Raw genomic sequence first — 17895 nt, 5'->3', positions numbered from 1 at the left:
GAGCTGCCTGAGTACAGTGTGTGTCCAGTCCAACCTCTGCCACCCTTAAACTAAGCTCCCTAGGAGCATCCTGCATCCCCAGGTTGTAGAGAGGCCTTCTGCCAAGCACTGCGTCCCACTGAGTGAGAACAACAGCCTCCCCAGCCCCTTTCCCCCACCTCATCTCCCAGGAGAGGAAAAGAGGTTCACATGCAGCAATTACTTCTTAATCCCTCCCCCCACATTCCATCCTGACTGGTGTGGATGGGATCTGCTCATGCCAGATTATCCTCATTCTGCTGACTGGGCCCTGCCTCTTTGCAGTGACCGTGTGAATCTGGAGAAGGCCAGGGAAGAGCTGCAGCAACAGCTGGAGGTGTCTGAGCAGGAGGCCTGGCGCTTGCGCCGAAGCAACACTGAGCTACAACTGAAGGAAGATTTGTCTCAAGGGGAGAAGGAGGAGCAGCAGCTGGAGATGGAGAGGATCCTTCGGGAGAGGGAGCGCCTGTGAGCTCTTCTGTCATCTGTCCACAGGGCGAGGGGTTGGGGCACTGTGGAAGCATGCTGGGAATGGTGGCTGAGTGCTGGAGGTGGCAGTGATGGGTGGCTGCACAGGCATGGAGGTGGAAGCTAGGAGCTGAAGGGAGGCACCAGGGAAGGGAACATGGGGTCGGGTTAGGATGGTGAGCGCAATTTTTGGCTTTTATTTCCATGATATTAGATTATTGCTAATCTTCCGTGTGGCCTCATCCCCTCCTCCCTTCATTCCACTATTGGTCCTTGGAGGGCAGGGTTTGTACTTAATCATCCCTGATGTCCTGACTCTTTTCAGTCTTTGCTTACTGACTGAGACATGAAAATGGTTCTTCCTTGCAGATTTCAGAGTAACAGCCGTGTTAGTCTGTATTCGCAAAAAGAAAAGGAGTACTTGGGACACCTTAGAGACTAACCAATTTATTTGAGCATAAGCTTTCGTGAGCTACAGCTCACTTCATTGGATGCATACTGTGGAAACTGCAGAAGACATTATATACACAGAGACCATGAAACAATACCTCCTCCCACCCCACTCTCCTGCTAGTAATAGCTTATCTAAAGTGATCACTCTCCTTACAATGTGTATGATAATCAAGTTGGGCCATTTCCAGCACAAATCCAGGTTTTCTCACCCTCTGCCACCCCCGCCCCCCCAACTCACTCTCCTGCTGGTAATAGCCCATCCAAAGTGACCACTCTCTTTACAGTGTGTATGATAACCAAGGTGGGCCATTTCCAGCACAAATCTAGGTTTTCTCATCCCCCCACCTTCCAAAACCCACACACACAAACTCACTCTCCTGCTGGTAATAGCTTATCCAAAGTGACCACTCTCCTTACAATGTGTATGAAAATCAAGGTGGGCCATTTCCAGCACAAATCCAGGTTTTCTCACCCCCCCCCCCCCAAAACACACACACACAAACTCACTCTCCTGCTGGTAATAGCTTATCCAAAGTGATCACTCTCCCTACAATGTGCATGATAATCAAGGTGAGTCATTTCCAGCACAAATCCAGGTTTTCTCACCCCCCCACCCCCATACACACACAAACTCACTCTCCGGCTGGTAACAGCCCATCCAAAGCGACCACTCTCCCCACAATGTGCACGATAATCAAGGTGGGCCATTTCCAGCACAAATCCAGGTCTTCTCAAACCCCCCCCCCGACACACACACACAAACTCACTCTGCTGCTGGTAATAGCTCATCCAAACTGACCACTCTCCTTACAATGTGTATGATAATCAAGGTGGGCCATTTCCAGCATAAATCCAAGTTTAACCAGAACGTCTGGGGGGGGGGAGTAGGAAAAAACAAGGGGAAATAGGCTGCCTTGCATAATGACTTAGCCACTCCCAGTCTCTATTTAAGCCTAAATTAATAGTATCCAATTTGCAAATGAATTCCAATTCAGCAGTTTCTCGCTGGAGTCTGGATTTGAAGTTCTTTTATTGTAAGATAGCGACCTTCATGTCTGTAATTGCGTGACCAGAGAGATTGAAGTGTTCTCTGACTGGTTTATGAATGTTATAATTCTTGACATCTGATTTGTGTCCATTTATTCTTTTACGTAGAGACTGTCCAGTTTGACCAATGTACATGGCAGAGGGGCATTGCTGGCACATGATGGCATATATCACATTGGTGGATGTGCAGGTGAACGAGCCTCTGATAGTGTGGCTGATGTTATTAGGCCCTGTGATGGTGTCCCCTGAATAGATATGTGGGCACAGTTGGCAATGGGCTTTGTTGCAAGGATAGGTTCCTGGGTTAGTGGTTCTGTTGTGTGGTATGTGGTTGTTGGTGAGTATTTGCTTCAGGTTGGGGGGCTGTCTGTAGTCAAGGACTGGCCTGTCTCCCAAGATTTGTGAGAGTGTTGGGTCATCCTTCAGGATAGGTTGTAGATCCTTAATAATGCGTTGGAGGGGTTTTAGTTGGGGGCTGAAGGTGACGGCTAGTGGCGTTCTGTTATTTTCTTTGTTAGGCCTGTCCTGTAGTAGGTGACTTCTGGGAACTCTTCTGGCTCTATCAATCTGTTTCTTCACTTCTGCAGGTGGATATTGTAGTTGTAAGAATGCTTGATAGAGATCTTGTAGGTGTTTGTCTCTGTCTGAGGGGTTGGAGCAAATGCAGTTGTATCGCAGAGCTTAGCTGTAGACGATGGATCGTGTGGTGTGGTCAGGGTGAAAGCTGGAGGCATGTAGGTAGGAATAGGGGTCAGTAGGTTTCCGGTATAGGGTGGTGTTTATGTGACCATTGTTTATTAGCACTGTAGTGTCCAGGAAATGGATCTCTTGTGTGGACTGGACCAGGCTGAGGTTGATCGTGGGATGGAAATTGTTGAAATCATGGTGGAATTCCTCAAGGGCTTCTTTTCCATGGGTCCAGATGATGAAGATGTCATCAATATAGCGCAAGTAGAGTAGGGGCATTAGGGGACGAGAGCTGAGGAAGCGTTGTTCTAAATCAGCCATAAAAATATTGGCATACTGTGGGGCCATGCGGGTACCCATAGCAGTGCCGCTGATCTGAAGGTATACATTGTCCCCAAAAGTAAAATAGTTATGGGTAAGGACAAAGTCACAAAGTTCAGCCACCAGGTTAGCCGTGACATTATCGGGGATAGTGTTCTTGATGGCTTGTAGTCCATCTTTGTGTGGAATGTTGGTGTAGAGGGCTTCTACATCCATAGTGGCCAGGATGGTGTTATCAGGAAGATCACCGATGGATTGTAGTTTCCTCAGGAAGTCAGTGGTGCCTCGAAGGTAGCTGGGAGTGCTGGTGGCGTAGGGCCTGTGGAGGAAGTCTACATAGCCAGACAATCCTGCTGTCAGGGTGCCAAAGCCTGAGATGATGGGGCACCCAGGATTTCCAGGTTTATGGATCTTGGGTAGTAGATAGAATATCCCAGGTCGGGGTTCCAGGGGTGTGTCTGTGTGGATTTGATCTTGTGCATTTTCAGGAAGTTTCTTGAGCAAATGCTGTAGTTGCTTTTGGTAACTCTCAGTGGGATCATAGGGTAATGGCTTGTAGAAACTGGTGTTGGAGAGCTGCGGAGCAGCCTCTTGTTCATATTCCGACCTATTCATGATGACAACAGCACCTCCTTTGTCAGCCTTTTTGATTATGATGTCAGAGTTGTTTCTGAGGCTGTGGATGGCATTATGTTCTGCACGGCTGAGGTTATGGGGCAAGTGATGCTGCTTTTCCACAATTTCAGCCCATGCACGTCGGTGGAAGCACTCTATGTAGAAGTCCAGTCTGCTGTTTCGACCTTCAGGAGGAGTCCACCTAGAATCCTTCTTTTTGTAGTGTTGGTAGGGAGGCCTCTGTGGATTAGTATGTTGTTCAGAGGTATTTTGGAAATATTCCTTGAGTCGGAGACGTCGAAAATAGGATTCTAGGTCACCACAGAACTGTATCATGTTCGTGGGGGTGGAGGGGCAGAAGGAGAGGCCCCGAGATAGGACAGCTGCTTCTGCTGGGCTGAGAGTATAGTTGGATAGGTTAACAATATTGCTGGGTGGGTTGAGGGAACCATTGCTGTGGCCCCTTGTAGCATGTAGTAGTTTAGAAAGTTTAGTGTCCTTTTTCTTTTGTAGAGAAGCAAAGTGTGCGTTGTAAATGGCTTGTCTAGTTTTAGTAAATTCCAGCCACGAGGAAGTTTGTGTGGAAGGTTGTTTTTTTATGAGAGTATCCATTTTTGAGAGCTCATTCTTAATCTTTCCCTGTTTGCTGTAGAGGATGTTGATCAGGTGATTCCGCAGTTTCTTTGAGAGCGTGTGGCACAAGCTGTCAGCATAGTCTGTGTGGTATGTAGATTGTAATGGATTTTTTACCTTCAGTCCTTGCAGAGATTACTCCTGATTTTTGCTCTCTTTTCCCTGGGCTCATCCATCTCAGCCAGCCTGTGCTAGGCAAAAATGCACTGAAACCAGTGGTTGCTGGAGCGCTGAGCTTTCGGGACAATTTGTGGGAACCTGCTGAGCCCAGTTCTCTTCTCTCACTCCAGTGTTAATCAAGAGTAATTCCCCTATTGTCGGTGGAGTTACACCCATGAAAAACTAGTGTAAGCGACTAGAGAATCAGTTCCTTTGTGTCTTGCTGTCCTTGGCTTTGTACAAGTGTTGGCACTACCAAGAGTTAAACAGTCCAGCGGAATGGAGAGAAACAGCTCTTTGGTTCTGGATTTTTATGCTGCACTTGGAGATCACTGGAACAGGCGCTAGATGATATCCAAATCAATAGACCTAGCTTACGTCTGGCCCAGCTGGTGCAGTCCACACTGCAGAGTGACACGTGTAACGTGGCAAAATGCTTAATACCAACATTTCGCAATATACCAACATGAAATGTTTTCACATTGCATGTTCTTAATTGTCAGAGTATCTCATAAGGGATTAAAATAGATTTCTATATTTTCATTTGAAATTTGCTGACCAGGTCAGTCTCTCACTGAAAGTTATGTAGCAGTAGATTGCATTCCCACACTTTTTACTGCACAGTGGGTAGGTATAAATGTATGTGAATTCCACTTGTAAGCTTTTGTACATACAGTGTAGCATCTAGTCTGCCTGGTAGAAGGTTTTAATTTGTAATTGCCTATGAAAAAGGTACTAGCCTTTGAAATATTCTAGACACTACCTTTTAATTCAGTGGCACTTGTGCACAGGTTAGTATTAGTGATAGAGATAACAGTACACAGCTTTTTATTGGGCTTCAGTCAAAGTGCTCACTAAACAAAAATGGCAATTTTTGATACTAACATATAATATAGATCTATTTTATATCTAATTTTAGCACAGATCTGTATACTTGTACAGAATGAAAAGTGGTGGTGGCAATGCTAACAATATACTTTGGGAATTTTACCTCTACAAGCCCCTTAAAGCTTACAACAAAGAGAGACTCTCCACAAATTTTGAAAAATGTGTTTGTCAAGAAAAATCAAAAGAGTACAAAACTGTCAAAACCCACCAGTGACGGACAGAATTCTGTGATGCTGTTGGCAGAAGCTAGGAGAGATTGATTGAATTGGTGGCTCCTGGATGAGTTTTCTAGTTTAGATGATGTGCCACCAATGCTCAGTCACAGGGGTTGCCATCAGAAATACACAAGCAAATTGAATTTGGCACACATCAGAGTTGTACTGAACCCAGAAAAGACAACAGACTCTGAATCTGATCAGAGAGCATTATGTTCTCCTGCTTCCATAACCACCAGAGCATGTACGTCCTCCAGCAACTGGTCCTGTTGTAGTGTTTGCTTGAGAAAACACACAAGACAAGAAACTTCTTAAAATAGAAACAATTGAAAGAGCAACCAATCTCAGGGGGGTAGCACTTCAAAGAAGAGATGATGACATGTTGCACAGAATATCTGTGGAAGACTCGATTGCTAACGATGCAGTTTATCATTCAACATGGCTTTCTTCCTACTTGAGTAAAACAAATCTTAAAGCAAAACCATCTAGTTACATTGCAGCAATAGTCACCTTATGACATTGCATTTTATCAGCTGACTGAAGAGACAATTATTTGTTCTTCTCCTGGCCAGACAGCTGCAAAGATATAAAGCCCAGCTTCCCTCAGATGTAGAAACTGCAAGTTATTCTAGTAGCAAATTACAGGCAAAATTAGAAAAAACCCTGTGGTTCTGCAATTTCATTCCTTACACAGCATGGACTAGGCAAGTCTACAATTGTTCTGTGCAGTACAATAAATTTAGCTGGTGCTGTCCAAACTGCTAGTCATCTGTAACAGGAATTTAAGTCATCCAAATGTTTTGTGGGTGTTCTTCTGGTAATTGAGCCTGATGAACAGCCTTCAAATGAAATATCCAAAATTAAACATCGGAATATTATCTACAGTCTTAAGAGACTGGAGCATAGGCGGTCTGGCCTACTGGTCGCAGGTGGGCTAGGGTCCACACGTCCAGTACAGTAGTCAGTGAGCAGGGGTTGGAGGAATCACAAAAGTTGGGCTCAAAGTCAGGCCGGGGTCAGAGACTGGAGATCAGAGGTAGTACCAGGCTGGAGTCAGGCTGGGATTGGAGGCTGCAGATCAGAAGACAAGGTGAGGCTTGGAGTCGCAGCAGTCCCAAAGTCTGTGCGGCTGCTCAAGCAACTTTCTGGGTCACCATACAGGGTTAAGTAGGGTGCTTGGCCAATCAGAGAGTCTCTTGGGTGGCACTTCATATGGCACCTACTCACCACAGTGTTCCCTTGCTGTCTCTCTGCATGGCTTCCTGGTTGTACTGAGGGAACATGAGCTGTCCCAGGTGCTGAAGACCTCGATTGTTGTACTCAGATCCTTACGCAAACCCAGGTGATTGTACTTTACTGAGGTCATCTACTTTTGTGTCCTGGGTCCCAGAGCTCGGGCCCCAGCCTGAGCCCGACCATCTATACATTAATTTTTAGCCACGTAGACCAATCCCTGGGAGTCTGAGTCAGATCATCTGATACAGATGTTTTGTTCCTAGCTATTTACTACTTTCCAAAAATGGAATACACAGATAGTATATTGGTTGAAACAGGCACCATTACCAGCACACCTGACAATTGTCACTCCATACCTGTGTATGCAATTTTTGACACACTCATTCCTGACTCCTGGAATTGTTTGTGGGGCACAGCCTTCCATGCCATTTCGCAACCCCAGTGTGGCCTTCGAACCAAAACGTTTGCCCACCCCTGGCATAAGCTATAGAATTTTACTCAGTATTTCCTGAATTTAACACATTAACTTGTAATTTAATTTGAGTATCTCTTACAGTAAGCCATTTAGTCATACTTTAAGGATTTCAAGTGATGGAGAATTTACCGCATTCCTTGGCAATGTGTTCCAGGGGCTAATTACCCTCACTGTTAAACATTTGCTCATTTCCAGTTTGAATTTTACTGACCTCAGCTTCCAGTCATTGGACTTTGTTCTGCCTTTGAGTGCTAGACTGAAGAGCCCTCTAATACCTGATAGCTTCCCTGGTGTAGTCACTTACAGGCTGGTTGAATAGCTTAACCTACCCTTTTTGATAAATGAAGTAGATTGAACTTCTAGTCTCTCACTGTAAATTATTTTTTCAGACCACGAATCATTCATTTAGCTCTTCTTTGACTGTCTCCAGGGAAGAGGGAAAGGGAATAATGTGGTTTTATTTCATAGCAGCTTCACTTGACAACATCAAGTTGCATACGGCTTTTATACCACTGCCCATCACTGTAGTATCTGAAGGCCAGGTTTTTAAAGGTATTTATGTCCCTAAAGATGCCTGGTGGGATTTCAGAAGAGCCTAGACACCTTACTTCTGTTGACTTAAATGGGAGTGAGGCACCTCAGTGCCTAGTGGGACTTTCAAGAACACCTATCTGCATCTTTAGGGTCCACTTTTAAAAATATGGCTCAAGTACCTTCCACATAAGATTGAGAGCAATAACAAAATCTCTAGCAGACAAAGGGGCCTTTGGCACTTTTCCCTTTTCAGAGTAAAAACTCTGCTTGGGGTAGGATTCTCTTTTTACATTTTATTAATTTACTTTTTTTGGTATTTTCTTAGGTTGAGTTGTTTCCAAGTTGGTATCTTATGGTTTGTTGTGGGTATTTTGGTATTTGAATGAGAGGAAATAGTATCACTTCGGGTAGATAAATTAAATGTATGTCCTGTGGGGTTTGCAAAGCTGGTTGACATCTGTTCTCTGAACTGTAGGGGTGGGAATGGAGCTCCATTTTTGAGCTAGCTCCCACCATCCTCTGAAGTGCTCAGAGCTCCCCCGAATCCTTTGGATAAAGGGGCTTGTGTAGTACTACTTTAGGCAACATGTATTCAGCTTGTGGAATTTGTGACTGAAGAAGGTCAGACAGTCAATACTGTGGCTGGATAATGTTATTAATCCTAAAATCAGGGTAATCCCACTGAGATGAGGAACATCTCCATGTCCAGCATTGCGCAGCTGGCCAACTCCAGGACCTCTCAGCCACAGCAGAGACAGGGTGAGTGGCTCAAGCCAACAATGTCCTGGGACCCTGAGACTGAGACGGGCTGATGGAATTGGCTGGGATACAGCGGGTCTGGGATAGGAGTCATTTGGACATGACTTCTTGTTGCGTAGGATTTTGAAGCAATAATGCCTTTAAATCTAAAAGCTTCTCTACTCTCTCCCCCGCTTTCCACCATTATGTGTGTGTGTGTCTGTCTGTCTGTCTCCCTCCCCTCCTCTCAGTCAGAAGGCTTTAGCTGCACTCGAAGCAAAGCATTCATTGTTAAAGAGCGAGTTGGTTGCCAGGAGGGAGGCACTGGAGAAATCTCACCTTGATGGAGAGTTGATGAAGCAAGAGAAACATGAGCTTGCCATGGCACTGGAGAGGGTACGGGCTCATCTGTTATTCCCGGGCAGCATCAAACCCAGCTTCTTATTTCAAGAGAGAGTTCAAATAGCAGGCTCACCATACACTGCTCCATGCAGTATGAAAAGGCTAGATAGTGCTATCTCCCATAAGGGGACACCAGAATCAAGCCAGAAAAACTCTTTGGGGATAGAGGGATGGCTGAAAGAGGATTGGGAACCTGACTACACAGAAACAGGAATTGCTAGAGGATTAGGGGTGTGTATGGTGAGAGGGATGCACTTTGGGTATGAGGGAGGAGAATTGTCTTGGAGACGCAGCTGATGTCAGGGATTTGGTATGGAAAAGGCGATCCTTGGGTTAAAGCAAGGGAAGCCTTTGAGGGGTTTTGTTTTCATCTCCTTCCTTTCTTCTTTGCCCTGCTAGGCAGAACAGTCAATTGCTGAGTTGACAGGTGTTCAGAATAAACTGAAGGCAGAAACTGCTGATCTGCATGATGTGGCTGAGAAGATGAGTGGCATTAATGAGGCACTAGCTTTGGATAAAATGCAGTTGAATCAGCTTGTCCTGCAGGTGAGTAGAGGTCTCCAAGGGAACCAGTGGTTGGGTTTATCTTGGTGAGGTCTCCTTCAAGCTTCTCCAGGGGATACTAGGGCTAACTGAGTGTGGACATGACATAGTGTTCTCTGCCCGGGGCAGGGGCCCAAAAAAGAGTATGTCTGCGTTCTCTGCTTCTTGATTTCCTTTTTGTTTTTTCCTTGACTGTAGTTGGAGCAGGAGAATCAGGCTTTGTCAAGCAAAGTGAAGGACATGCAGAAAGCAACAACCTCTGTGCAGGAGGAGCTGAGCCTGTCAGAAAGAGCAAATGAGGAGCTCTATGCAGAGAAAACCCATCTGGAGCAGTTGCTGCAGAAAGCTAAGGAGGTGCAGGAGGGACTGCAGGCAGAGTTGAGTGTGCTGAGAGATGAGAGAAAAGAGACCCATGAGGTGATGAGTCAGGTGAGAGAGCCCTCCACAGGAATCTGGCAGCACGAGCACTGTGGTGCTGAGGCTGGGCGTGATGCTGCTGGGTTTTAGAACACCCTCAGCACGAAGACATCCAGTGCTGTTGGAAACAATACAGGGTCAGAGTTCACATGACTCTTGTGCATTTCCTACTGGGCATGTCTCAGACTGATGGTGAAGGGTGGGGTTTGCGATGACTCTCCATGTTTTCTTGGGAATTGAATTGTCCAATGGAGAGTATAGTGTATATAGTGAAGACGGTCACTTTCCACCCCAGAAACCCAAAGCTCTTTTTAAATATTAGTGAGTTCAGCCTCACAACCTCCCTGAGAGGGAGGGACACTAGCCCCATGTTATAGGAATCTGAGGCTGAAGATTGCACACAGGCCTATGGCAGAGCATGGAATAGGATCCAGTCTTGCCCCTTAACTACAGAAGCATTCTTCTAGCACTACCACTGCACCTGTCATTGCCCCAAGGAGAACTCACTGGGAAACGCTGTATATTGCAATAGGGGCCCATTTCATCCCTGCACCCAATGAATCTGCATTTTCTGATGAAAAATTCCTGACCTTCCCCCTTCTTAGGGGATTTCCCCAGGAGCTGGCTTGAGTAGTTTTGCAGTCTTATGACACTAGGGTAATGTAATGCAAGGTTCTGTACTAGGTCCAAAATGTCAGGAAGCATAAGGAATGGAATAGAAAATATGGAAAATGTAATACCCTTGTATAAATCAGCAATCTGGCCTCCACTGGATATTGTATGCAGTACCAGTCACCCCATTTCAAAAGCATATTGCACAATTAGAGAGGGCTCTGAGAGAGGTGATGGTGAGAACAGTTAGGGGCCTGGAAAAACTCCTATGAAGAGAGGTTGAGAAGATTGTCATTGTTTACATTAGGGAGGAGACATCAGAAGAATATATAAAATACTGAATGGTCTAGAGAAGGGAGATTTAGTTACCCTGACTCCTAACTCAAGAACAAGGGCAGATTCAGTGAAATGAGACAGTGGTAAATTGATAAAAGGAAATGCTTGTTCACACAGTGTGTATTTAGAGTATGGAACTCCATTGCCACAGGATTCTACCATTGAGGCCAAGGACTTAGCAGAGTAACAGAGAGGACATTTATATGGATGACCAGAATATTGAGAGTTACAATAGTAACTACTAAGAAGAGTGATGGAAGGGCTATAAAGCTTCTTGCATTGGGGTTGAAGCCAGTCTCTAACACTTCTGGATTTGGAGGAAACTCCCCTGTGGGGATTATCCTATGGGCAGGGATTCATGCACTTTTCTTTGGTGTGTCTTGCACCTTTCTCTGAAGCAGCTGGCATTGGTCAGTGTCAGAGAGAGGATAGTGGCCTGGATGGACCATTGGTCTGATCTACTCTGGCAATTCTTGTGTTCCTACAGATTATTTTGGCCCTGGGAATCCCGTGGGCCCTTGCTCCTCACTTCCCCTGCCTGCAGCTCCTGGGAATGATTTATAAATGCCCACGCTTTCTAGGAGAGCCAAGGGTAGCGGGCCTTAAGCAGCCTTTGTTACTCACTCCAAGCTGACCAGGATGATACTGCTGCCTCCTGTCTTGACTTATTAGTTAGCTCCTTCGGGGTACCCTGCCTTGATTACTTGCCATAAATGAGTGCTTATCTCATTGCCTGTTATAAATGACTTGTCATTTAATACCTTGTCCTCTGTCTCTGCTTACCACTCTCCAGCCACCACCATGCTTCTTTCACTCATCTTCTGGATCCACTCGTCACTTGTCCTCATCCAGTTCTCCCCTTCCCAACCTCATTCTCACAAATCTTCTTACCTTCTCCTTGTCCTGTCTTCAGCAACATGTCTCCTAGGCAATGCCTTCCTCCCATCCCATTGTCACCCTCACCCCACTGACTGCAAGCTGAGCCACCTCATTTCATAGAATCATAGAAGATTAGGGTTGGAAAAGACCTCAGGAGGTCATCTAGTCCAACACCCTGCTCAAAGCAGGACCAACCCCAACTAAATCATCCCAATCAGGGCTTTGTCAAGCTGGGCCTTAAAACCTCTAAGATGGAGATTCCACCACCTCCCTAGGTAACCCATTCCAGTGCTTCACCGCCCTCCTAGTGAAATAGTTTTTCTTAATATCCAACCTAGACCTCCCTCACTGCAACTTGAGACCATTGCTCCTTGTTCTGTCATCTGCCACCACTGAGAATAGCCTAGCTCCATCCTCTTTGGAACCCACCTTCAGGTAGTTGAAGGCTGCTATCAAATCCCACCTCACTCTTCTTTTCTGCAGACTAAATAAGCCCAGTTCCCTCAGCTTCTCCTCATAAGTCATGTGCCCCACCCCTCTGATCATTTTCGTCGCTCTCCGCTGGACTCTCTCCAATTTGTTCACATCCTTTTTATAGTGGGGGGCCCAAAACTGAATGCAATACTCCAGATGTGGCCTCACCAGTGCCGAATAGAGGGGAATAATAATTTCCCTTGATCTGCTGGCAATACTGTACTAATGCAGCCCAATACGCCGTTAGCCTTCTTGGCAACAAGGCCACACTGTTGACTCTTATCCAGCTTCTTGTCCACTTTAATCCCCAGATCCTTTTCTGCAGAACTGCCACTTAGCCAGTTGGTCCCCAACCTGTAGCAGTACATGGGATTCTTCTGTCTTAAGTGCAAGACTCTGCATTTGTCTTTGTTGAACCTTATCAGATTTCTTTTGGCCCAATCCTCCAATTTGTCTAGGTCACTCTGGACCCTATCCCTACTCTCCAGCATATCTACCTCTCCCGCCAGCTTAGTGTCATCCGCAAACTTGCTGAGGGTGCAATCCATCCCATCATCCAGATAATTAATGAAGATGTTGAACAACACTGGCTCCAGGACCGACCTCTGGGGCACTCTGCTTGATACCGGCTGCCAACTAGACATCGAGTTGTTGATCACTATCCATTTAGCCTGACAATCTAGCCAGCTTTCTATCCACCTTATAGTCCATTCATCCAATTCATACTTTTTTAACTTGCTGGCAAGAATACTGTGGGAGACCATATCAAAAGCTTTGCTAAAGTCAAGGTATATCACATCCACCGCTTTCCCCATATCCACAGAGCAAGTTGTCTCATCATAGAAGGCAATCAGGTTGGTCAGGCATACTTGCCCTTGGTGAATCCATGTTGACTGTTCCTGATCCCCTTCCTCTCCTCCAAGTGCTTCAAAATGGATTACTTGAGGACCTGCTCCATGATTTTTCCAGGGACTGAGGTGAGGCTGTAGTTTCCAGGATCCTCCTTCTTCCCTTTTTAAAAGATGGGCACTATATTTGCCTTTTTCCAGTCGTTCGGGACCTCCCCCGATCGCTACAAGTTTTCAAAGATAATGGCCAATGGCTCTGCAGTCACATCCGCCAACTCCCTCAGCACCCTCGAATGCATTACATCTGGCCCCATGGACTTGTGTATGTCCAGCTTTTCTAAATAGTCCTTAACCTGTTCTTTCACCACTGAGGGCTGCTTACTTCCTCCCCATACTGTGCTGCCCAGTGCAGCAGTCTGGGAGTTGACCTTGTCTGTGAAGACTGAGGCAAAAAAAGCATTGAGTACTTCAGCTTTTTCCACATCCTCTGTCACTAGGTTGCCATTCAGTAAGGGTCCCACACTTTCCCTGACCTTCTTTTTGTTGCTAACATACCTATAGAAGCCCTTCTTGTTACCTTCACATTCCCTACTAGTTGCAACTCCAGTTGTGCTTTGGCCTTCCTGATTATACCCCTGCAGCTCGAGCAATATTTTTATACTTCTCCCTAGTCATCTGTCCAAGTTTCCACTTCTTGTAAGCTTCCTTTTTGTGTTCAAGCTCACCGAAGATTTCTCTGTTAAGCCAAGCTGGTCTCTTGCCATATTTACTATTCTTTCTGCACATCGAGAGGGTTTGTTGCTGCGCCCTCAATCAGGCTTCTTTAAAATATAGCCAGCTTTCCTGGACTCCTTTCCTCCCCAGATTAGCCTCCCAGAGGATCCTGCCCATCAGTTCCCGGAGGGAGTCAAAGTCTGCTTTTCTGAAATCCAGGGTCCATGTTCTGCTGCTCTCCTTTCTTCCTTGTGTCAGAATCCGGAACTCGAGTTGACATCATCCAATCCAAATCTAGTGCTGGGCAGCGTTGCTCATTGCTGGTTTGGAGCCGTAGCCCCTCGCCCTGTGAGAGCTGGTTGCTGGTCAGTGCTTTCTTATCTCTAGCTGCATAGCTGACAGCTTGTGCAAACTTTCCCGCTCACCGGGAATTTCCTTTCCTGCTCTGCCTTCACTCCCAAGCAACAGCACCTTTTCTTTAAGTGGCTTTGATCTCTTCTTCACTGCTGTCCCGGATTAGTGGCTGCTTTCCATCCCTCTGTCTCCCACTCCTGGTGCATATAACTGGCTGCTCTGGAGGAGCCGTACTTTACTGTTTGCTGATTTGCTGCACCTTCCCGTTACCCTGGAGCCCAGCCTCATTTAGGGGACGGCTATTAGCTTTGCCTACATGCACTCAGGCACAGCCAAACTCTGTTTGGAGTACTGAGGGTTGCTTGTGAAAAAGAAATGCTGGCTTAGTATTTCCATTATGCCACTGGCATGAGAACTATTGAGTTCTCCCCTGGGAAGCCATCGTGGCAATAAACCCTCTCAAAGTAGCAAATGTTTTTTTAAAAAGGATTGCCAAATGCTCACGAGCAGGGAAACATTATAGTAAGAGCTTGGAAATCAGTCTCTCCCCTACCTGCAGCCTTGTAGTGGTTAGTTACACCAGAATGGTATTTAGTGGTGGGAGAGTGGCTTATCTTTCTGTCTTGGTAACATGGCCATTGCCACAGTTTCTGTTGATGATAAGTGGGTTTTACCTCTCTAGCCAAACCAACAACTCCTATATCCCTCATTCTCTGGGTCACAGCCCTCCTTGGAGGGTCTGTTTCAGTCTTCATCTGTCTCCTGCGTATATCACCACAGCTGTGCCAGCCCCTCAGAGTTGAAGAGCGGCGGCTCTTGCTCTCACTTTAGAAAGCTCAAGCCTTGGTGCTAGTTATATGGCTGTCAGGTCCAACTCCAAACCCTCCCAGTTTCTTTTCCCCAAGGCTACTTCCTTCACTCTACCACCAACCCTCAACTTCCCAAGGACTGGGTCTCAAGGGAAACTCCTACTCCTCAGTGTACTTTATGCAGCTGTCTGTGGGGCCTCCTCCTGAGCTCTTTTTACAGGATTCTTCTAAAGCCTCTTGCAGGCCTTTTGCCTGGAGAGGCCTCAAACTTCTGCTTCTGTCCATGTCCAAAGAGAGACCCATAGCAAATCTTGCTCCCTCCCTCATCATTCCTTTACTGAGGTGAGAGAACCCTTTATAAAGTCTCATTTTTCAGCATTCTTTGCTGGAAAGCTTACAGCTCCCAAGATTCCATTTATTCTGGGTTGTAACAGAGCAGAGCTGTAGCCTGCCTTAGAGGGCCATCATGCCCTATTACAGGTGGAAATGAAGTATCGGATGTACCTGTTTTCAAAATTAACCAATAAACTTTTAGGAAAGGAGGTAACACAACTTTGATTATGTAGGAGCCCTTCCTCAAGCCCTGAGGAAGAAAAGAAGAGAGAAATTAACAGACAATTTAAACTGACGCTGAACTAATTTTATTTTAGTATATCGAAAAGAAAATTTGTGAGAATCATGGGTCAGTGGAGTAGAATGGGGAATTTGTCTTCACTTGTTTGATTGTTTCAAAATCTGCTATACTAATTTTGGGTATTATAATATAGGTTAGGTTTGTTATCTTATTTCATTTTAAGCCTTTTCTTTGTTTGATAATCTGAGGTTTTGTGTACTGTGCTTTGTTTGACAAATACCCAACTGGCATGCTATGATGAAAGAAAAGCTATATAGCTTGGATTAGTATCCAAGCTTGGCTGTCTGTTGGAAATGTGTAGGTGCTGTGTAGCACCTATGGTCAGGACTATGTTATAAACCAAAAGCCTTGTTGGTGCAGGCACGTTTGCAGTCTGCCATCTCCCCACCCTCATAACTTGGCCACATCAAACTGATTTTCACAGAGTGGTGGAAGACACTTCTCATCCCCAAGAGCTGTTCCCCTGCCAAAACTAAGCTATTTACACCCAGCCACTTAAAAGAAAAGTGGGATCAAATTGTCATTTTTTAAGAATGGGGAAGCATATTTATTATTCTCCTCAGTCTCACAAATACCTAAATTGTCTTTGCTCAAACTTTTCAAAAAGTCACCTTCAGGCATACTTTCAGCAGGACTCTCAAAAGATTTCAGCTTGAAAGGTGAAAGCTTTGGAAAGTTTAATACAGGATCTTTGCATGGAAACACTTAGGCAGGCTTAGCCATATGTGTTGGTAGTGCTGGAACTAATGTTAAAATTGTCTGATACACAGGTTAAGGAACAAGTGTCTGTACTTCTGGGCATAATGCTTAAATTATCCAAAAGTATAAAGTCTGGTTTAAAAGTCATAAAATACATATAAAACATAATCTGCAATACTCCAAATTAAGGTTAATAAATTCAGCAATACAGTTAAAAGTATTAGCATCCAAATATTTGGGCACATCACTCATAAGAGGTTATACTAAGAGTAGATTATGGAAAGCAAATATAGCAATGAGTGTAGATTGTCCCTCAGTAATTGAGAATTTAGGATAGGTTGTCCTTCAGTAAATACAATCCACCACAGAAGTATTTCAGTTACTTTCCTGACTTCACTTCTCAATGGCACTCCAGCTCATGTCTCCTGGTATTGCCGATGTTTGGTGATCTGTTCTAAATAGATGTCCCTCAACTACCTGATTGTGTCCGATACCATGAGTTGCCGTATCAGCTGAGCGTAGCACTGATCAATTCCACATTCCCACAACACTCACTCATTACTGGGACCCCATGTGCCCAGGGACCAGAGCTATAGTATTATCCCAAGCAACAAATATGGACATAGACATCATTTCCAAATTGTCATTTTCAGGTCTGGTTGTCTCCTGGTACATCAGTGTACAGTGACACTATGAAGGGAGATTATCTCAGTCCTTCAGCCGTCTCCTCTGGCTCAAGGCTGAGCAAAGCTGATGAGTTCTGGAGAGTACCTTGGCTAGTAGTAGGAGCTCATTTCCTCCTTTCCCCCCATTTTCAGATGTGTCGCCAGGAGGAGTCATCCAGCACTGACTTGGAGAAAACACGGCTGGAGTCAAGTCGCCGTGGAGATGCACTGGCTAAAGTATCCAGAGAAAAGGAAGCCCTGGTGCGTGAGAAGGCAGCACTGGAGGTGCGACTAGGGGCTGTGGAACGGGACAGACGGGGCCTTTCAGAGCAGCTGGCAGAGCTCAGGTGAGGTTGGGGAAAGGACCTTGTGCAGCACACAGATATATTTGTTGGATCTAGTTGTAATGTCACTCGGCACTGGGTAGCTGGAGTAGTATAACTTGGGTCGACTTACCCGCATAGTGAAGACATGCCCTGAGAGAGTGCTTTCCATTTGAGTATCACTGTATGTTTTGCAAACAGCCTCACCACCTCTGGGAGGTAGGGCCATTTTAATATCCATGTTCCAGGGCCAGGGTTCTCTCAGCCAGACAGCAACTCAATAGGAGTCACAAGAGAAAACCCGAAGTCCCAGTGAGGGTTTATTTTTGGTGCAAGCTTAACAAACTGAAGCAGAAGTATCTGCCCATGTCCCTTTCCTGCTACATAGTACTACGTAAACTCCCAAACAATCCAGTATAATTCTTCAATATCTGGTTCCTCAGCTCTGACACAGTGAGCTGCCCCAGGCCATCCTCTTTGGCACAAGCTGTTTGCTTGGATCCAAGTGCTTATCAGGATTATAGAATGGAGTCTGAGGCTTCAGAGGCTGTTTTCTGCAGGCTGCACTGTTCTGTTGATTGAGCAGACCCCATTCCCTGATTACAACACCACGGATTTTGGAGCAGGCACTTCTGGATCCAAGGCTTTGACCTGAGGACAGTCAGAGTCAGTCCCACATCCGACTGAGATGGAGCTAGA

The 17895-nt window shown here is 45.6% G+C and overlaps 1 protein-coding gene across 3 annotated transcripts in view; it reads left to right on the top strand.

Moving 5' to 3' along the window:
* CEP250 (centrosomal protein 250) overlaps positions 1-17895 on the top strand; it is a 114433-nt gene that overhangs the window by 37806 nt on the left and 58732 nt on the right. For all 3 annotated transcript variants that reach the window (XM_077832348.1, XM_077832349.1, XM_077832346.1), the window contains exons 12-16: positions 304-486; positions 8739-8883; positions 9289-9435; positions 9631-9861; positions 17027-17220. In XM_077832348.1, the coding sequence (XP_077688474.1) occupies positions 304-486; positions 8739-8883; positions 9289-9435; positions 9631-9861; positions 17027-17220 (900 nt within the window). The remainder of the gene's footprint in view (positions 1-303; positions 487-8738; positions 8884-9288; positions 9436-9630; positions 9862-17026; positions 17221-17895) is intronic.

This window comes from Eretmochelys imbricata, chromosome 13 (genome assembly GCF_965152235.1).
Source record: "Eretmochelys imbricata isolate rEreImb1 chromosome 13, rEreImb1.hap1, whole genome shotgun sequence".
NCBI lineage: Eukaryota > Metazoa > Chordata > Testudines > Cheloniidae > Eretmochelys > Eretmochelys imbricata.
This window is presented reverse-complemented; position numbering and strand designations above follow the sequence as displayed.